Source organism: Martes martes (assembly GCF_963455335.1).
Source record: "Martes martes genome assembly, chromosome: 10".
Taxonomy (NCBI): domain Eukaryota; kingdom Metazoa; phylum Chordata; class Mammalia; order Carnivora; family Mustelidae; genus Martes; species Martes martes.
This window is the reverse complement of record NC_137898.1, coordinates 101935771-101957350: the sequence shown is the minus strand read 5'-3', so window position 1 is coordinate 101957350 and position 21580 is coordinate 101935771. Positions and strand designations below refer to the sequence as shown.

General features: G+C 54.5%; 1 protein-coding gene across 1 annotated transcript; it reads right to left on the bottom strand.

Annotated features, from left to right (window-relative positions):
- Positions 1-780: 780 nt before the first annotated feature.
- On the bottom strand, positions 781-20660 carry SCN4B (sodium voltage-gated channel beta subunit 4). The gene is made up of 5 exons (XM_080815572.1): positions 20335-20660; positions 12422-12594; positions 11166-11394; positions 8472-8601; positions 781-4651 (listed from the first exon to the last, which is right to left on the bottom strand). The coding sequence occupies exons 1-5, from the start codon at positions 20393-20395 to the stop codon at positions 4558-4560; spliced, it is 687 nt and encodes a 228-aa protein (XP_080671698.1). The 5' UTR covers positions 20396-20660; the 3' UTR covers positions 781-4557.
- Between the last annotated feature and the right edge of the window lie 920 nt (positions 20661-21580).

Here is a 21580-nt window from a genome sequence, read left to right as displayed (position 1 = left end):
GATGACGGCGTCACAGGTGACTGAGTTCAGGACCTGTTTGGAACATAGAGCTGATGAGATTTGCTGATCAAACGGTTTCAGGTGTGAGAGGAAATAGGCAGGCAGAGTAGACGCCACTCTTGCTGGCCTGAAGACGTTCATACATATCCCCAATTCCAGAAACTCTTCTGAAGGCAGGAGTACCTGAGTAATCCATGCTCATTTGAGATCGATGATATGAAGTGGGCATCGGTAGGGTCGTTCCTGAGGTATAATAAGCCAAAACTCCTTTCCTCCCCTACCACCAGATAGCTTGTGCCTAGAACAGCTGGCTGGAGGAACCAGCCAAGCAAAGCCCAGGGTGCTCACGTCACCAGGCGGTATTTGTCCAGTGCTCTTCCTCTCCAAGGCTGTCCTTGTTCATTTGAAGCCGATTTCAGCTGTTTCCAGATGTTATCCTGGGGCAGGGGGCCCAGGGAAGGGGATGCGATGGCATTTAGTGGTACTGGGATCATTACCAAGGTCAGTAGTCCAGGGAGGCCTGCCAAGGATGCCAGTATTAAAAGGTTGGCTTTCCAACTTCTCCAGAGAAGGAATCAGCACCAATATAACTTGAATGCCTGGAAACAGGCCACACATTCTTTGACATTTTCCATGTGTGATCCTACCTAGGCAGGTAATATTTTAGACATGGAGACTGGGGCTCAGGGAAGTAAAGGAACTTGTCCCAGTTACAGCTGGCAAGCCACAAAACCGGAACCCAACTCTCAATAAGTCAAAGATGGAAACCCCAAGCCATTTCTATTAAACATAATTTTTATTTCATTCAAGGCAAAGCTAAATAAAATTCTACAATGCCAAACGTGTTATAAAGGCAGGATAGTTGATCACATCCGTTCTGTGCTTGAACACAAGTCATTGCTGGGTGTGTGCATATCTGTGCCTCCCAGAGGCACCCATGGACCAGAGGCCTCAGACCCATTGCTGCATTGTTTTGATCTATAGTTATATAAAAAAAAGTGACTGTGGGTATTGTCATCCAAGCCAGAGGGATAAACCATGCATAAGATAGTCAAAAGCTCTGAATATCAGGTGGGAGGTGGGAGGGAGGGACTCCAACCTGGGACGCAGTGAGGTGAAACAAGCTGTAGGGTTTTTTTCCGAGACGTTCCCCTCCTTGCTCTCCCTCTCCTAGCACTCCTGGCAGCTGTCCATAACAGTGGGAGGGAGTCATGGAGTCACGGAGTTATGGAACCAAAGAGCATGGCTGGTCTTCCCCTCAGTCTCTTATCCTTTCTCAGGTTCCTGGTGTCCCAACAAGTATAGCTCAGGCCAGGGAAGATGGCTCCCCAAATGTGCCGAGTCTCCCCCATCTCAGGCACATGTACTTCCATACATCCCCACTTCCATGCACAACCCCCCAGGCCATAGGCATGCGTCTCCACACACACCATCACCTGCCACAATCTCTGGGACACGCTGTCACACCCCTCGCTTCACCTCCTGCTCTGGTCAGCCAGCCAGGTGGGTAACATCTGAAGTCCATTGACCCCTCTCCCAGACCATTCTAGCCTTATAGATTCATCCTGATGAGCTTTTGTTCAACTCCTACCCAGGGGAGAAACCCAAGGCCTGGAATGCTGAGGTCCTGTTTTGAGGTCAAAGATGGGAAGCTCAGAAAACTCTATCTTTGGTCTCACTGACTTGACTGTCAGCACAGCTGCGTGCCTGCAGGGCTCCCGAGATCAGTTCTGTAAATGGTTCTCTCTAGCACACAAGCCCTGGAAACACCTTCACCAGCCCCTGCAGATCTGCACGCACTGAGGCTCTTTCTGAGAAGCTGGCTTTGCCCACAGACATTCTACTGCAAATCCATGCCCATGTTCCTCCGTGGGTTTCACCCCAGCACTAGGGCACAACAATTCTCTGTTGTGAGGATGAAACTGAGCATTCCTGAGCGCTCACTAAATGCCCATAGTGTCCCCAGGCACTGGGACTACCCAAAATATCCCCCAGAGTCCCTATCGTCTCACCTCTATTGGAAACGCCCAAACAAGAGCCGTGGATAAGAAGCTTTAAGCATCAGAGCCAAGGTTTCTAATATTACAAAGACTAAAATAATTCCAAGGGGGAGGAGTGGGAAGAGAGAGAGAGTGCGCAAGAGTGAGAGAGAAAGTGCATGCGTGCGAGTGTGCATGTGTGTGAGTGTGTGTGTGTGTGTGTGTGTGTGTGTGTCTCCTAGGGATGGGACACAGAGGTGAGGACAGGACAGACTACTTGGAACAATTCCTCCAATTATAATGCCTGGCCTCCTAGATCCCTTTCCAAGCCAAAAAGTTGTTTGTTTGTTTGTTTGTTTTTAAAACAAAAACTCACCAAGCCCCACGACCCAGGAGGTAGGTACATATGATTACACCCACTTTATAGGTGGGAAAAGCTGAGCCCAGAGAAGGTGCATGACCCACCTATCAGTCAACAGTAGACCCAGGAGTGGAAAGGATGATGCTCTTCCCCCACGGCCTCCCTGCTCTATATACCTGGCCTCCTCCAAAGCCAGTAAGGGGAGCCCAGCTGATTCAGCTCGTTCAAATGTTGGAACTGGGAGGAGGAAAGAAAGCAGCTTTCATGAAGGTAGACACAAGAAGTTTTCCAAATGGCTGGTAGCTCTTGTCTGTCTGCTTCCCAACCAGGACAATCTGAGCCTGAGCCTCAGGTTCTGGGGGGACAAGGATGGGAATCCTGGAGGCAGATCAGAGCAGGACCCTGCGAACCCATCAGGTGGGGTGAGGGCCACAGGCCACAGCCGGGCACCTGCCGGAGCTGCTGTTCCTCAGTCTCCCCTACCCCCATCCTGGGGGAAGCCTGCAGCTGCTTTTTAACAGGGAGAATTCTGAGGCAGTCCCCATGACCTCTTTGGAAAGGAGGAAGGAAAGGGGGAAAAAAAAAAAAACCTCTGGAAAGGGAGGCTACTGCCCTCCCATCCCTCCCAGGCCCAGAGGACAGAGTATCGGAGAGGAAGCGAGCAGAAGCAGATGGCAGAGTCCTCCGCTAACACCGCAGCACTCACTTAATCCCTCCCGCCCCGTGGGGACACCACCACTGTCTCCCAACAGCTCCAAGATTCCGTCACTGTCCAGGGGGCCATGGGTGGCACCACCCCAGCTCCCTGGTCCCCAGCATGACCTTGGGCGGAGGCAGGTTGGGGAACCCCTCATAGTGGCACCCCAGGGCTGGCTGTCACGCACAGGCTGGAGAGGGGATGGAGGGGATGAGCCTGGACATGACGAACTAAGGCACAGTCCAGCCCCCCACATAGGGGTGTGCAAACCAGTTCTCAGGAAAGCAAAGGAAGACTGAGCACCCTCTCCCTGCTCCTCCCCAACCCCGGGGGAGGTGGGGAGGAGGTGACAGGGCTGAACAGGAAGCAGCCAGAAAACCCAAGGGGCCCCCTCTTCTGAAGCAAGAGGATCCCTGAGGTGAAAGCAAGCCCTTGACCCCAGGGTGGAGGTGAACGACCCTGGGCCAGGGGAGAAGGTGTGGGCAAGGGCAAGGGAGGCGTGGTGTGAACCCACGGGAGGGGAGGATTTGAGGGAACAACACCTCAAGCAAGATGATGCCACCTGCTGCCTCAAGGAAAGAGGAGCGGCGGGGAGGCAAGCTCAGGAGTTCCCAGGGGCGGCAATGGGCCGGCCATGCCAAGAAGGGGCAGCCAGGATGGGTGGGGCTGGGGTGGGCATCCCAGTGGACAAGAGGTCCCGGACATAGGCTCTCCCATCTCTGCAGTCTGCTTCCCCGAGGAGAAATGCTAGGAAAGGCATAGGCAGCCCCCCAGTGCTCCAGGAAGGCGGGAGGCTCCCCCTCACGAGCCCCTTGGAAACTCAGAGATCAGAGGAGCAGGCTAGGGGGGCCGGGACCCCAAGACCAGGGTGGCCAGCCCTAGTTGGGAGGGTTCACAGACTCCAAGCAGCAGTGGGGGGGGCGGGGATCTGGGGAGTGGTGATGGAACGGGGGCTGCCAGACACCCTGTGTGGGAGGGAGGGAAGCGCCTTACTAGAGGGACCTGGGGGGTCAGTATCCATCGGAGCCTCTCACTATCGGCACCCCTCCGGTAGGCTCCCACCCCGGATCCTGTACAGAATCTTCTAGGCCACATCCACCACCAAAAGGGTTAGATCTCCACACTATTATTCACAGGGGTCCATCTATTAGGTCCATCTATTAAGCCTCTCTTAAAGAAAAATCTGGAGGAAAACCAAGGTATTGCTCATACAGGGTGAGGAGACTAAAGAAGACCCCATGTACCCCAGGTGTCAGGGGAACTGCCCTCCATACCACCCAGCCCTCCTTCCCTTTCCTGAACTTTCCGCAAGCCCCCTCCCCTGGCCAGCCCTCATCCCTGGGGAGCCCTGGCTGGGAGGGAGCAGGCAGACCGGGCAGGACCCCAGTTTCTCCCCAGGAAGACTACAGTTGGAGCCAAGCAGCAGGTGTCTCAGGCACGTGGGTTCACGGACATGGCTCAAGCATCAGTTCGTCATCAGCAAATGAGGCCCGGGCTGCCGCTTGGCCCCCAGCGGGGGCTCACACTTTGGTTGGTGGTTTCTCTTCCGCCTTAGAGCCGGGCAGCCCATTCTCTGTGTTATCATTTCCTGAGGAACTCACGAGGCACTCCTTCCTGGAGAAGGAGAAAGGAGGAGAGGGAGCTGGTGAGCGGGTGAGGAGAGGGGCCAGAGTAAGGGGTTGGCTGTGGACAGAAGTCTGGGCCCGGTGACCAGCCCCATGCCGACCCCCTGGCCCTCTGTCAGGCAAAGGTGGCAAGAGGTCAAGTCACCGAACCCCTCTGCGCCTCAGTTTTCTCATCTATAAAATGGATATGACGATGACCTTCTTCATGGGGGTGCTGTGAGGCATCACTAAGCACCTAGAACAGGGCCCGGCACGCAGAGAGGACCCATAAGGCCCGCCATCACTGAGTCATCCCAGCCCGGTGGAAGGCAAGGGCACCAGGCGCTGGTCCCAGAGGTCAGTGCACAGGCAAAGCCAAACCAGGTTAATTCCCAGGCTGTGCCAACCCAGAGGGAAGGGTGCAGGCCAGCAGGCAGTATGGCAAGGTCAAAGAGCTCCTTCCGCAGACCCCCCTCCTCTCTGAGCTGGCTGTGACCAGAGGGAGAAGAATGCTCATGCAAGCGGCAGTGCAGGCAGAGGTCTGGGCAGCAGGGAAGGCGGGGGTGGGCAGAGTGTGGTAGGACGGGAGATGGCAGCAGGAAGGGGAGATGGTTACATGGGAAGACATCCCCACCTCCTGCTGGCAGCTGGACACGCTCCAGAGTGAGCATGTCCCACCCCACCCTCACCCGCAGCACCCGGGCTGTGCAGAGCACTCCAGGGAACCTGACAGCTACATCAGTTTGAGCTTGCTGCTCCGGAAAACTTCCAAGCCTGTTTCACAGCTGCTGTGGCTGAACTATCTCAGCCTCACCCCGGACTTGTGTAGCCGGCTTCGAGGCCTTCAGGAAGGACTTAACTATTTTGTCCTCATCCGTTTTGTTCTGCAAAATTTAGTCCGTAGCTCCAGCCTTTCAAGCTCCTCCTAGATCCCAGTTTTGTTCTCCAACATAGTCACTAGGTCCCTGAAAACTTGATATCATTCCTGGTGTAATTCAAATGTTAATAACAATGAATCAGCAGAGGCCTGTGGCATACCAGTAAAGACCTCTATGCAAATCGATCGATCGATCGATCTACCTACCTACGTATCTCTATACTTAAGGAAGTCAACCCAGACAATTCCCGTCCACATCATTGTACTCCCAAGCACTCCATATTGCTTTTCTGAGAATCTGCTGGGTACCAAGCACATTGTCAGACTAGGAGGCTGCCTGCTCTCAGAAAACTCACAGTCTTCCAGAGAACGTGACATTCAATGAGTAACCACAGTATGATGTGATAGGTGATAGGAGGAAGGGTTTACCAAGGAGGGATCCACATAGGAAGCCTCCTCCGAAGGGTCAGGGAGGGCTTTTCGGACAGGTCACAGAATTTGAGACCGACAAAGATGAGCAGGAAAGGAGAGAGGGGGAACTGCCCCACGAGCGGAAACCCTGAGATGCTGTCCAACACCTCCCTTCTTCTGGGGAAGCCACTGCATCTCTGCTGTTCATGCAGGCTTTCCTCGCACTCAGAGGACCCCTCTCAGGTTTCCCTGTGGTCTGTCTCCCACCTCCAGCCTCCCCCTGCCCAGTCCCCGTGCTCACCAAGGCCAGACCCTTTCTTCCAAAGCCTTCTGATCATGCCAGGCCCTGAAAGCCTTCACCAGCCCCCCTGAACCCAGGAAAAAAAGGCAGTCTCAACCCAGACTCCCCAGTCTCCAGGGGTCTCCCGGCAACGCCCTGTGCAGGCTTGTTCTCTCCTTCCCCCTACCCATCCCCCCAGTTTCTCGACTGACAAAACGCCTTGTTCTCCAGACACATGTCTCTTCCTAGACCCTGACTCTGCTCTCAGCAGTTCAGGAACGACCTTCTCCTCACCCTCCCCAGGGCTTACATTAGATCGTCTTGCAAGGCCTACCACAAATGTCCTTCTACCAAAAACCCTTTCCTAGTATTCCACCCTCTTGGGAACCCCTGGATCATTCTATCTCACGTCTTTGCTGGCACCCATCCTCTCTACCTTGTCTCACATTGATTTGCATACACGCCCTGTCTTCTTTACTCACGGGCAGAATCTCATTCCTTCCAGAATTTCCTACAGCACCTGGCACAGTGCCTTGTACACACTACCTCAAAAACAGCCATCACATGAAAGAAGGAATGAACAAACTCTGGATATACTCCCCAAATCAGTAGGATACAGTGACCGTAGTTAAAGCTTTGAAGCCAAATGTCAGGATGCAAATCTCAGGTCTATCACTTTCCAGCTGTGTGGCCTTGGGCAAGCTACATCACCACTCTGAGCCCCACCACGCTCAACTGTAAAATATAAAAATCATGGCTATTACATAAATACCTAGCACAGTACCTAACACATGGTGGGCGTTCAGTGAATAACAAAAAGCATTAATAACAAAAAAAAACATTAATAACAAAAAGCACCCGTAGCCATCTCCTGGTCCACCAGTGCCCTGGCAAGAAAATGTTTGGTCTGCCTTTTCTTGATGAGCCCATGGCAGCTCCCAAGGATCGCTATTTTCCTTTCTCAGTGCTTTTAAACCACGGGTTGAATAATCTGTTCTCCAGTTTTGCTAACCATCAATAGCAAAACCGGTTAGTAAAAAGAGAATTTGGTCTAACCCCATGCCCCTGGCCTCTCTTTCAAAATCTCCAAAACTCTGGCCACGATGCAGGGATACAATCCAAGAATTCTTCATCTGTCTCAGTCAGTTCCCTCCCGTTCCCCACCCCCTGGTGCCGTCCCCTTAACATCCCCCCGACTTCAGCTTCCGTCCCTGGTTACCAGCACAACTTCTGCCCTTTCAAGCCTAATTCCCTCCTCTCAACAAAGCAGAAAGAACAGGAACAGAAAGAGAGCAGCTCTCCCTTCCCCCTTACATCTCCTTGCTGCTACCCCCCTCTCTGTTCCAATGACTCCTCTCATCTTTCTTGCTGATAATACAACTTCCAGGGGCACCTGAGTGGCTCGGTCAGTTAAGCACCTGCCTTTGGCTCAGGTCATGATCTCGGGATCCTGGGATCAAGCCCTGCACGGGGTCCCCTGCTCAGTGGAGAGTCTGCTTCTCCCTCTCTCTGCCCCTTCCCCCCACTCATGCTTGTGTGCGCGCTCTCTCTCTCTCTCTCTAGCTCTCTCTCTCTCTCTCAAGTAAATAAATAAAATCCTTTAAAAAAAATACAATTTCCAAACGCCTTTTTACATTCACTCCTGCTTCTCTGAAGCCTGACATAGTTCTGGCAATTCTGGGCCTGGAGCTCATACCCTCTCTATCTCCCTGTTTTCCCTCAAACCTGAGCTCACCCTGAGGCTTCTGGGGAGGCCCTAGCAGCCTTTTTGGGGTTTTTTTTTTTTTAGTCTACCCCATGTGAACTTCCAGAGTCTCACAGTAAGACTCCAATCTCTCTAGAAGGGTCTTCCCATTTTAGAGTTTCTATACATGGAATCTTGGCTTTTCTCTGATGAAAAAAAAAAAAAAAAACAAGGCATCTAAATCCTTTGGTAGGACTTAGGTTGGGGAGGTACAAGTGGAAAGAGAGAAGCTAATGGGATGCATGAAGAAGCAGGATAAGGAAGAGTAAGTTCATGCACTCAGGGAATCCACTGTGCTCAATAAATATGTACTAGGAGGGACAGGAAGAGGGGCTGGGAGACAGGAAAGAGTAGTAGGAGTGGGAAGAGAGGATGTGACGAGGGGACAGATGGAAGGATGAAGGCAGATGGGGGCAGATGACGGTGGAATGAAATGATGCTGGGAACACCCACAACACAAGACAGGAGTGGGTGGTGGGTCAGTGGGAGGACAGGAGCACACAATGGAGTCAACTCACTTCTTCTCCTGAGTCTTCTTGATGATGAAGGCAATGAACTTCTTGACCAGCAGGATGAGGATGAGGAGCCCGATGACCCCACCCACGACGCCCAGGATGATGAGGGTCACCGTGTTGTCCACTTCTTCCACTGTATGGCCAGAACAGGGAGAGAAGGGGGCGGGTGAGGGGAGCAGGAGTCACCTGGAGCCCAGCACGATGACAGCCCGATGGCTACACCCCTCCAACCTTGGCATCCGGGATGTGTCCACCCCCACAGGAAACAGAAGCTGGAACATGGCGTCTACCCAGCTAAGGCACAACACAACCCCCCCACATGCATACCCTCCCATGGACACACACACAGTTCTGGAATAATTCACACTCAGGGCCCACTGTGGTTTGACTTGGCCCCCAAACTGCCACATTAGGCATGTCGTGTCTCTTTCTGGACCTCCTTTGTCCACACAGGAAAAATCAAGAATCTCCCTGTAACGACTTTTACGTGACTGGAAAACTTTGGGGTCAGGGCTTCTGGATTTTAACTCTAGGGTCTCAGCAGTCACTAATAGGCTGGTAACCCTGAGCTGGCCATGTAAGCCCTCTCCCTCAGTTTCCTCATCTGAAAACTGAACTCGTGACCTCTGGAACCTGCTCCAATCTCCGTCTCCCCACCTCCGTTGAGAAAACGCCATCCTTTCCCTTGTTCTGACCAAAATCCTTAGAGTCATGCTTGACCCCTCCCTTCTCCAAACCCCACATTCAATCCCCCTGAGACTCCTAACAGACTTAACTTAAAAATTCCAGAATCCAGGGGTGCCTGGGAGGCTCAGTCGTTAAGCATCTGCCTTCAGCTCAGGTCATGATTTCAGGGTTCTGGAATTGAGCCCCACATTGGGCTCCCTGCTCTGCAAGAAGCCTGTTTCTCCCTCTCCCACTCCTCCTGCTTGTGTTCCCTCTCTCATTTTGTCTTTCTCTGTTAAATAAATAAATAAATAAAATCTTTAAAAAAAATTCCAGAATCTGATCTCTCAATATCACATTGGCTCAAGACATCCTGGCCTGGACATTTGTACAGGCCTCCTAACCGGACTCCTTACTTCATTGTCTATTCTTGGCCCCACAGAGAGCTTGTTCTAGGTTAACTCAATGGCTCCCATCTCATACAGGCTTACAAGGCCCCACATAACATGGCTTAACTTGACTCATTTCTTGCTATTTGCCCTGCTCCAGCCACATTGGCCTCATTGATGTTCAAGTACAGGCCTCAGGGCCTTTGCACTTGCTGTTCCCTCTGCCTGGACTATCTTCCCAAAGACATCCTCATTGCTCCCTCAAAGGTCCTTATGCTGTGTCACCTTTTCCGTGAGGCCTTCCCTAGTGACACTGCTAGCACCCCATCTCTCCCTCCCCGTTTTGCTTTTTCCCTACAACACCAGCCATGCTCTCTCATACAACACCATTTTCTTCTTTATTTTGTTTACTACATATCTCCCCCGACTAGAGGGAAATTCCATAAGGGCAGAAACTTGTCTACCTTGTTCATGTCCCAGTAGGTGCCACATAAGTAGTTGCCCAACAGATATTTGTTGACTAGATGAATGAAGGAATCTATAAAAAGGGAGAAAAGATCCCTTCAAAGAGACATGGGAGGGACAAAGGTGCAAAGGTAAGGGAGAGCACCTAACTCAGTGTTCAAGATCCTCCATAAATTTATCCTCCATAAATATTGGTTCCCTTCCCCTCCTCTTCCCTCCTGCAAAGGCTGAGCACAAGCGGGACAACATCCAGACCAAAAAGAAGAGAGGCCTCTGGCTCTGCCCTTGGCACAGCCAACAGTGAACCCATGGGCATCTCTCTCTCTCCAAGCACCTCACTTCATCCAGGAGAGCAGTGAGTCCCCTGCTCTCTGGGGACTGCAGCACAAACAGGTCTGCAGCACAAACAGGTCTCTTCCCTTTTTCTCTACTTCTGTGCCCCCTTCACCTTCCAGGCTCCCCATCCATGAAGCCCAGCATAACCCCACCAGCCCCTTCTCTAACCACCTCTAGTGTCGGCGGTCATGTGACCAGCTGGCTGCTCCTCACAGGCTTCTTCCCTGTCCCCCTGTCCCACCTGTGGTAGACTGTGGTCCTCAGCGAGGGTTCCGCCTCCAGAGGGGAGCAGTGACTCAATCTCAGTTGCCTGTGGCTCTACATGCTCCATTCCTCTGTCTGTCCTCTGTTGACCCATTTTTGGTCTTACCCTGGACCGTAGTCCTTCCTCAAGAAAGAACACTGGTTTTGGTTTGATGCCTGGCATTTGATTCACGTCCCTTTTGGTTTGATGCCTGGCATTCGATTAAGAGTTGCTAGGGGCGTACACAAGAGTGGTAATCATGAGCTCACACAGAGAACTTTCCCACCACGAACCATCCTATATCCCATCCCTACTTCTCATGAGCATCCTAGGATGAGGCAGAATTTGTAGGTGAGGAAAACCAGGCTTGGAGGGGCAAAGTGTGTATCATAAGCTATTCAGGGGCAGACTAGGTATTAGAGCTAGGTTATCTGAGCTTCCAGAAGTGACTCAAGTAACTTTCGAAAGCGTAAAGCGAAAGAAAACACCAATGTGGTCCATTTTGCCATTTGACTGAAATGCCCTTTGACCCCACTGAGTGGGGTACCCCGCCATGCTTCCCACCCCACTGCCCTCACCCCAGCCCCCACTGCTTACGTTTATCAACGACTTGGAGGAAGATAGTGGCCTGGTGCTGAAAATTATTCTCCTTGGGGTTCTGCACGTGACAGGTGTATTTGCCTGTGTCGCTGAATTCCAGGTTCCTCAGCAGAATGGAAATGTTGTTCATCTTCTCCTTAGTGGACCCCTCCAGAGTGATGCGATCATCATTTTTGAACTTCACCTTGGGGTCGGACTTCTCGTTCTTCACCGTCCCATCTATGAGCTACGGGAGGAAGGGGGTGGGGAAGAGGAGGCTCAGACAGAATCGTGGTCCTCAAGAGTCATGGCATCACTCCAGCCCATTCCTCGGGTGCCTCACTGTCCAGGTCCTGAGAGAGCCTACATACAGCCAGAGGCGCTCCCCCCCCCCCACCTTGGTTTCCTTCCAATACCGATAGCGCTGCCTGTCTAACCTGAATTTCACTTGCTTCAAGCTAAACCCATTTTCTGTCATTAAGATCTCCCTGGAACGTAGCACAGCTTTTATCTCTTTCTTCATAAAAGCCTTTTACATAATGGCTCTGGCGATTACCACTCTCATTTCCCTCTGTCACCACCACCATCCACAGCTTTTGCTGACAACTTGTACCCAGTCCATCTGAATTCTGGCCCTCCATCAAGATTTGGGTCGATCCTACGGCACTGTCCATCAGCGGCCCTGAGCCCAGTGTTTCATTACATCCAGAGTTGGTCTCTTGTGGCCTCCTATGTACACTTCGGGTCCCCTACGAGACTGCACAGTGAGTACTCACTAAACACCTGCGGGCTGGTCCATCCCCACCTCCAGCCCACAGCCCCGCCAGTGCTCCCTCAGAAGACCTTTCTCTTCCCTAGCCGCCTCTCCCTTCTTTCTAGGTCCAGCTCCCCAGCCCTTCTCACATTTGGACTCTTCTCATTTCCTCTCTCCAAGCCTTCCAAAGGTCTTTCTCTCTCCTGTCTTTTAAATTGAATTATTTCTACACAAGTTATCCAAGTTTCAGGCATGTCTTCAGACCAGACAAAGGACTCTAGCCAAGAATTCCAACAAACCCAAATTCTGGCAATACCATCTAAGCATCCGTCCCACTTAGATCCTTCTGGACAGGCTCTGGAAAGAATGCTAGGAGAAAGGATGACAATAGGTGGATTCTGGGGACCATCACAGTGAGGTCAGTCCAGAAGGGACCAGAACAGGGGAAAGGAAGGCAGGGGTGAGGCGACAGGGAAGGGAGGAGTGTCTGAGATGTCCTGTCCCTTCCCCTACTACTTACAGTCCTGTAGGTATCACTGAGGTTGTAGGACCACCAGAAGTGGAGGTCTTGAAAGCCAAAGCAGCTGGAGAAGGTGCAGGGTAGCAGGATCTCTGTGCCATTGACAGCGTAGATGGTGGTGGCCTTTCCCACAGACACCTCCAGCGACAGGGACACCGGGAGCAGGAAGAGACCTGTGTGACAGGCACCACCTCTCTTAAGAAAACCCCACTGGAATCTCTAGCCTGGAGCTCTGGAAGAGGACACTCGGGCAGGGAGGAGTGGCCCGGCCAGGCAGGGAGGTCGCTGTCACCCTGTGTATCAACTTCCGGAGGATGGTTCTCTTTACTTCAGTTAACACTGCCTGAGCCACCTGCCCTCGTTCATCTCTCCCCCTCGGCCTGGGCCAGAAAACTGCCCGTGTGGCACCCGGAATGACCACCAGAGGTCACCCCAACCCAGGAAAACGAGGCCCTTGCCGCGAGGCCGCGCTGCGGGCGCAGTCCCCACAGGTGCCATCCCCGCAGGTGCCATCCCCGCAGGTGCCATCCCCGCACCACCCCGTGCGCGGGACGGGCTCCACCTGTTTGCCGTGGGAGTTTCGCCTAGGACGGTGCGCTGCCCCCTGGTTACATTTCCCGGATGGGGGTGGGGCGGGGCCCGGGACGGGGGGGGGGGGGGGGCGTGCCGGAGCCTAGTCCCTCGCGGTGAAGAGAAAATGGCCAAACGCAGCCCGCGACACTGCGCCGCCGCCTCTCATCCGCAAGCCCTGGACACTCTCACCGGCCCCAACGGGCGGAGAGGCAGAGGGCCACCTCCCGCCCCAGCGTGCCCGGCCGGCCGGGTCCTACACCCTCGGGCCACGGGCCTGGACCCTGGGAACAGGAGGGAGCCGGCCCAGGCGGGGAAGAGGCTGGGCCGCACCGGGTGGCAGCGAGCGAGCGCGCGGAACGCGATCCCAGGAGGGAAAGTGGGAGGGAGGGCGGGAGACACCGGTGGAGGCCGATTCCCGACCCCAGGGATGCTGGAGCCGGGACGGCTTGGAGAGAGTGTGCAGGACCGCTGGTCCCTCCGGACCCGCCCCCGCCGCTGGGGCGAGTGGAAACCATCAGTCTCCACTCTTGGCCTTTGGGACCCCCCTCATGAGTCCTTGTAAGGGGCCCTGGCCCTCCTGTCCTACAGAGTCCTGGAGGAGACCCAAGGGGAGGGACTTCAGAATAAGATGCCTAGGTGGTGCCCTTGCCACGACGTGAAAGGGGCACCTGAGGTCTCAGAGAGAGTCCTAGTCAGGTTCCCAGTGACCCCCTTTCTGGGCCCAGAACCTTGCTACCAGCGGCCAGTGGGTAATTCCATTGCCTTCCCACCCCACACCAGTAAGATGGATATCACTAATCCTGCATTTACAGATGGGAAAGGCAAGGCTCAGAAGAGCAAAGTGTCTTGCCCAAAGTTGTACAACTTCTAGGGATTCTTGAAGTCTGAGCCCAGGTCTGGCTTAAGAGCTGGTGGGCAGTTGAAAGGAGCCATACGGCTGGACTAATTCCTGTCCCAAAGTTTTCCCCGATGTTTCCTCCCAGACCGCACCTTCCCTCAGCTACTTCGATCCCACAACACCCCTCTTTGAGGCCCCAGACTGATCCGTTACTCTCACTGCCCGCTGTAGTGACAGGACTACAAGGCTCCACATGGGAGGACACTCGGTTGTGCTGACCAGGTGTACTGGCCCGGCCCCCTGAAACCTTCTGTCGGCCCAGATCCATCCCGAGAATTGGTGTTGTTCCCAAGACAGCCAGGGTCATCTCTGTTTTAAAGGTCAAGAACCTTCCTCTTTCGCCCATCCTTACTCCCAAGGAAGGACCTCCTTTGTCTACCTTGATCCCCCATGGCCCCTATCCAGCTTTCCCTTGCTTTGTTCCCCTAAACAATACTTTTTAAATGACAGAGAAGGCTTGAGGAGAGCTGGCTGCCCTGTTCCTTGCCCTTGGGGTTCCTCTCACCTTCTTCGCATCACCCTAGCTTCTGAAGGCAAAGGGGAGTGCTCTTACCTCCAAAGGTCAGAAAGAAGCCCCAGGGGTCCAGTGACCTATCATGACCCCTGCCACTGTCGATAATAGCTGATGCGCCCATTTGATCCTCACCCCCATCCTATGAGAGACATACTAGTATAGGTCCCTGTTACAGAGGAGACAACAAAGCACGGAGAGGTTAAGTGACTTGCCTAAGATCAACAAGAAACATTTCTAGCTAGCATGCAAAGCCCCAAAGCGAAAAAAAAAATCCTTTCTTACATCCTAATATAGTGGGACTTGCCCACCAAGGTTCCCATCAGTGCTGAGAAGTTAGCCCTCCTTCTTCAATCAGCTCTTAGGTGCCAGGAAGTGTTCTAGAGCAGTGGCTTTTCCAACTTGAGGGAACACCAGATCACCTGGAGGGCACCAAAGAGCTTGGCGCTCCCTCTGGAGTTTCTGATTCAGTAGCTCTAGTGCCTGAGAACTTGCATTTCTAAATGACGCCAGGGAATGCTGGGGTCAGGGACAATACCTCGAGAACCACTGTGCTAGAGGGTTTCTACATAGGAACACCAACTTTTATTAGAACACCAAAAGATAGGTAGACTTTTTCTCATTTTACAGATTAGATGAAATTGAGGCTCTGAGAGGTTAAGTAACTGGCCCAGGGCCACAGAGTAAATGGTGAATTGGGGACTGGGCATTTCTGCTAAGAAAGGACAGGCATTTTATATACATTGTCTCATTTAATCCTTATACTAATCCTGTGTAGTCATTATTTTTATCCTCAGTATACAGAATGAAGAAACAGGCTCAGAGACATGAACTTGCTCAAGGCCACACCCCCAATGAGGGGAATAAGAGGTACTGACACTGTCAAGGCTACCTCTGCTTAGCGTTCAAGGCTTTCTTTCTACCTCTGCTCCTGCTCCTCGGCCCACCTCCCCAGGAGGTCTGGGGACAGAGGCCAGACAGGAGAGTCCACCCTCCAGCCCAGATGACGTAGGAGAACCCAGCTCTGCTTCCCACCCGCACTGTTCTTCCAAACCAAGGAACAGAATACAGAGCTATGACAGGAAAGCCCCCAGGAGAAGCTTCCTGATAACCACAGGCCTCCCTCAGGACCCAAGCTCCAAGGAGAACCATAGCTCCAGCCTCCAGTGCTCCCTGGAACCCCTTGCCTGGGAACCTGGATCCTGGGGAAGATGGGGGAACTCAAGTCAGGGGTCAGATCACCTCGACCCCAGCCAAAATGGGATCTCCAAGAGTACCAAAAATACACATCAAAAGTAAAATCTTTCAAACTGCTTTAAATAGGTAGAAGCAAAAAAAAAAAAAAAAAAAGAGCAAAAGAACAGTCCAGAACAGAGGACAGACTATTTCTTTAAGGTCTAGCTCATGACAATGCACATTTCTGCCTGATTAGTGCGTGCCTGTGTGAATGACTTAAGTAAGATCCTCAGGACTGCCACAGTGAAACACTGCCATTCTCCCCACAGCCTGGAGGGGACAAAGGAAAGGCACAGAGGCTTTCACAGATAAGTCCAGAGCCCTATCCAAGGGAAGGCATCAGAGAGGGTGGGCAGGGCCGGCCTCTGCACCACACATCCTCCCAGCAATCTGGAAGCCCTGCCCGCAATGTCTGAGAGGCTACTGCATAGGAAAGCCCCAGGGGCCTGTCTCCCGTGCTCTTTCCCCTGTGAGGCTGTGCTAGGGGGACAGAGGGAGCAAGGCCAGAGTGTTGATCCACTGGAGACCCCCAGAGAATAGCTTCAGGAGGATGGCCAGGCCAGGAGCGGTGGGGCGGGGGTGGGGGGACGGTCAGCAGGTGCAAGGCAGGCCCTGCTCTGCCTGCTGGCCTGCTGACCTTGAGAAAGTCAGGGATGCCACATCCAGGACGCCCGCCCCCAAACTGGGACCGTTGTCTTTCCTACCTCCTGAGCTTGGTGTAAAGCCAAAACACAAGCTTACAAAACACAGGAAGGGCTTCAGTGAGTCCATCCCTCTGACCCCAGGCACCCTGCGGGTAGAGGAGGATGGTGTTCCGAAGGAGGGAGGGGAGCAGGTCTGGCCTTCATCCCAGGTCTGGAAGTAACCAGGGCACCCCTCGCTTAGTAACCAGTGTCTGCTGAGCTTGTGTCCGGGCCATTCACACGTTTTGTACTCGCCCCCTGTACCACCTCATGGAGTAAAGATGCTGCTTAGAATTTCAGCTGTTGAGAATTTCAGTGTGTGCACATGTGTATCTGGGACTGGGGTCCTCTCTCTGACATCGTGGGACCGATGGGCAAGTCCCCATGATCCTGTGGCTTTCCACCCTGAGCGCCAAAGCTTTGCCTTTGCTCACTGAAAGGCCCTAACCAGCAAACTCGTGCCTCTCTGAAGACCTCGGTCCCTCCCATCCTCACCTGGGTGCTACGGGGCTTTGTCTGAGGATTGACTCGGGCCTCCAAAGTTCCACTAAAGCAATAAAAGTACTCGGTGCATGCAAATCTTATTATTAAATACTCCCACCAGCCACAATCTTCAGGCCCCCAGCAGACATTCCAAGGCAACTGCCAAGGCAGGAAATGGTCTGCCATCTTTTCCCACATCCGAGGATCTGTTACGGGCACACACACACACACACACACACACACCCCGCCCGAGGGGAGGGAGGAAAGAGGGGCAAGGTGGCCTGGACTCTAAGTTTAGCTCCAAGGCCTTGCCTGGCATGGCAGGCGGAAACAGGCTGACTGTAATAGGGAAGCTGATACTCTGCGGCCCCAGGGGAGTCAGACAGGCTCCAAGTTAGAGCTGAGAGGCAGAAAGTGGGCCGAGGCAGCAGGACAAGACCCCTCCTGGGGGTCAGGCCCTGGGGGCTGTGGGAGGCATGGCTGGGCCAACCAAGGCCCCTGGGCCCAGAGACAAAGGAAAGATCTTAGCTCCCTCTCCCTAGGCAACCTGCATACTTCCTGCCCACCCCCAGGAGCTTCGTGGAGACAGAAGCATGGCCCTCAGAGACTACTGGATGCTCAACAAAACCAGCTTTGCCAACAAGCCCAAACGGTGTGCTTGTCTTTCCTCTTGCAGGGCTGCAGAATGAGCCCCAGGCTTATGCGGGGTTCCCCGCACTCAGCAAGAGGGCGAAGTCTGAGAATCTGTGCTGGAGTTTACCTTTCACACAGAACCCAGTGGGGGGACGGACAGGCCAAAGGGCTTTGGGATACCCCGTAAGCCAGCATCTCCAGAAAAAAAAACAATCACCAGGGCCAGATTCAAACCTGGTACATTCTCCCCCACCCCACCCCACGCCCCCACCAGTTTTCCCCTTTCCCTGCCCTCTTCTGCATTAACTCCTTACCTCCCCTTCCCTTTCCTTTTCTCTGAGCGGGTCTGAGCACCCTCTCCTTAATTGTGTTCTCATTAAACAAGCCCTTAATAAATACATACCAAGGGAAAGAGGGTTGTGCAACATAGCGCCCTCACAAGTGATAATTAAACACAGATCACAGCAATTAAGCAAATGAGGGAACAAGGAAGGGGCGGGCAGGACAGATATATTACCAGTTACAAGCTCGGGAAGGGACTGGCATCCACGGAAACCCCAGCTGCAATGATGCAGCCTGGGAAACTCTTCCTCCACTGAAGAAGAGGACGTCTTGTGAGGTTAGGAGAAATCTGTAGGATCAGTCTGTGAGACTGAGCTTGACATGAGGCCAGGGGACTGGGGGGGGGGGGTGGAGGACTCCTGGGAGCCTAATGCTCTGTGCCCAGTCTCCACAGTTGTCTGGGCCCCCAGGCCTCCATTCCTGCATGCCTCACCCCTCCCTCAGCTCATCTGCACAGTCCTGCTGACCTTCCCTCTCAGCCGACTTTGGTCAACTAGGAGGCAAGTTGGGCTGACAGAGCCCAGGAGACCTAGATTCTGGTCCACGTGACCATCAGTTGGCCCTGTTGGGCAAGTCACCTTCCCCCTCTGGACCCTGGTTTCCTCATCCTTTGAGGAGCTCTGTGATATGGTTTCCACACTTCCTGCAATGGGCTGTCCAGTTGCCTCTGCTCTCCCCGGGCCAGACTGAGGGCAAGGACAGTGTCTGGGTCCCAAGATCAAAGCAATGCCCCCTGGGTGGCCTCAGCAGTGGCCACCTGGATGAGGTCCAAAGTGGGCCCCTGGTGGTATTTGCTCTGCAAACCAGAGGGACAGGAAGCAGTAGGCAGGACCAGTTGTAGGGCCTGTAAGTCTCCCACCTGAAAATCACTGCTTTCTTCTGGGCTCCCAGAGGGTAGCTCAGGGCCTCATCCAAACCGGCTCCAACGAGCTCCTGCTCCTACCTAGTTTACCCAGTGGAACAGTCCTTGGAAGAAATGGGGACTTCCCCCTGGAGAAAAGTACTGAGACTCTGCCCACAGTCCTCCCCCAGTGTGTAGTGTGGTGTGGTTTCCCACTGTGGTTCTATGAATATTCTAATGGCCCAGGCACTGGCATCCCACCGCCCAGCTGGGCAGTAGGTGGAAGGGAAGCCAGAGGTGTTGATAAGTGGGCTGGATTAACAACCACATGCATATGAAGTCCCCAGTGACCCCCTTACCCCAGCCATGGTCACCATGAGAACTGGAGCTGATCAGAAATGGGATGGGGGGAGTGGGGTGTGCAGCAGTACGGTGCCCACCCCTGGGAAGAGACGCCTTAGACCTCCTGGGGACCAACATCATTAGGGTCACGGTGAAACCAGCACACATCTGTGCCAAAGGGGCAGGAGAAAACACCAGCATCTTCTCTCTAGCTGGGGGCATGTAATGAAATTAGTGGCCCGTGAGTGAGAGAAATACTCTCTCTCCCTCCAGGACCATGTGCCAACATGCAGGTCTGCAGAGGGTTTATTCACATTTGCGGAAACAGCAACGACTGCCCTTAAAAGCTGGGTCTCCCTGTTTTCAACACAAATGCCTACATCATGCGCCCAGTCTGAGGAGGGGAGCTGCCAAAAGCCAAATCTGACAAGTATAAACAGGAAGAGGTCCAGGTGCCGGAGATGGAGTCAGCTTACGTCAAAATCCAGCTATGGTTTTACGAGGAGATTATATTCTGGACCAATCTCATTCTCTAATCTCTTGGACTTCACCACTCAAAACCATCATGTCCATATTAATAGATATTAAGACTCTGTTCCTTCTGTGGTCTCTGGCTCTAGCTCCTCAGTCTTCACATTCACCCCCAAAACCAAGAGCTGAGAGCAGATTAAACAGGTTCTCCCTGTGGGATCTCTTCCTAAGAAGAGAGACAAGATCCTTCCTAAAAGGGGGCTTGAATGATCCTCCAAGTCCCTCCAACCCTCTCCAGTTCTTGGTGTGGAGCCTCAGGGAAGACAGTGGGCACTGAAGGAGATAGAGGGCAGAGGAGACAAAGAGAAAAAAGGCCAGAAGGGGAAGAAGGGGAGCCCCCCTCCGCCCCCGCGTTCCCCTCTCCACCCCCTCCAATTGGTGCATGCCTGATGCCTGGGCAACAAGCATCCAAGTTGCAAACAGCTCTGGGCAGGGGTAGAAAGTACCATCCCAACAATCACACGTGCAACCCCCTGGCATCCCCCCCACCCCCAACCCAGGGCACAGACACCCTCGCCTAGCACCCCTAAACCTCGGAACCCGGGAGACCCGTGCCGCAGCCCCGAGACGCAGCTCCAGAAGCCTGGAGCTGAAGGCGCCAGAGACAGCAAAGAACAAATCACGGGGCTGCCGCTGGGGCGGGGGACGCGCGCGGTCCCCAGGGGCCACAGCCGTCCGAGCAGGGCGGCCGGCAAGAAACTGGTGGCAGCAGGGCTTATTCCGCACCACGCCACGCTCCAAAGCCCACCCGGGTCCGAGGCACTTCACTTCCAAGTGTCTCCTCCCCGGGGGGAAGAGGGTGGAGAAAGAGGAGAAGGGATCAAGCCGGGGCTGCCTTACCCAAAAGCCCAGTGCCCAGCCATCTCGCCCGGGCTGCGCCTCTGTCCCCGGCCCCGGGCATCTTCGTGTGGTCTCCGGAGCGCGCCGGGGGCGCGGGGACGAGATACTGGGCACAGCCGCTCGCAGCCCGCGGTCTGCAGTGGGCCGCGAAGCCGCCCGCAGCTCTGCGCCGCCCGCCGGGGCTCGGGAAAGTTAGCGGAGAGAGCGCAAGAGCTGGGGGAGGGAGGGAGAGGAGGAGCCGGCTCCTGGAGCTGCTGCTGAGGGCAGCGGCAGGAGAAGGAGGAGCAAGGGGAGGAGGACGGCGACGAGCTCGAGGACCGCTGAGAGGGCGCAGAGGAGAGCGGCGCTGCGCCTCTGCTCTGGAAGCGCTCCAGCCGCAGGAGGGGCGGTGGCCGCCGCGGAGCCCGGGGCGCCCCCGCCCGTTGCGCACCCTGCCCGGCGCGCCCTGCCTCGCCACCCGGGAGCCCCGGGAGCACGCCGGGCACCCCACTCCCTCTCCAGCTCGGGCTGGGCGGCTGCGGCTTGGCACTGCAGAGGCACCCGCAGCCGCCCGCACCGTCCCCGCCGGTGAGCTGCCAATTAGGAGGATAGTTTTGGGGGGAGTAGATAGGGAGCTCTTGGTGTTGGAAGGATGTGCTGGTTCTTCTTTGGGGACCACGAGTAGGGCAGCGACTCCCTCTCCCCGGGCCGCAGAGGGACCACTGGAACGCCCGCGGGTCGCCCAGCCGCAGCGGGTGAGCAGGTGTGGGCTGGCTCACTGCGGACCCCCGCGCCCGCAGCCCGCCGCCTTCGCCCCCGTGGCTCGTGGCTCCGGGAACTAAGCTTCCAGTAGCAAACTGCCGCCCCCCCCCCGCCCACCCACCTCTCCCATTTCTTCGTGGACTCCTGAGAAATCGTGTTGCTCCCAGCTAGGCAACCAGGCCAAACACTCCCTATCTGCGTCCAGCTACACCCTCCCGCCACACCCCTACTTCTCATTTCTCCCACCTAGGCTGTCCCTTCAGACTCTGCCTTTGCCCCCTCCTCCAGGAGGTTCCCCGGGCCTCCCTTTTGGGGTCTGGGGGTGAAGGAGCCCAGGGCAGGCCTCCCTGCTTGCGGTTACAGCCAGGTAGCAGGGCTGCGGTGAGACCGCTACCCAGCAAGCCTTATGTAACCTCTGAGGGAAGACTGAGAAACGCTATTTGGGGTGGTCTGGTAGCCAGTGTCTGCTATCCTCACTGTCCTCTTCAGCAGTCCCTTGCCAACC

Excerpts from the sequence above, each read along its gene's own strand:
- SCN4B (XM_080815572.1), bottom strand. The coding sequence starts at position 20,395 with ATGCCCGGGGCCGGGGACAGAGGCGCAGCCCGGGCGAGATGGCTGGGC. Across the intron at positions 12,595-20,334 it reads GCTGGGCACTGGGCTTTTGG|GTCTCTTCCTGCTCCCGGTG; the intron begins GTAAGGCAGCCC and ends CCTGTCACACAG. Across the intron at positions 4,652-8,471 it reads AAGAAGACTCAGGAGAAGAA|GAAGGAGTGCCTCGTGAGTT; the intron begins GTGAGTTGACTC and ends CTCCTTCTCCAG.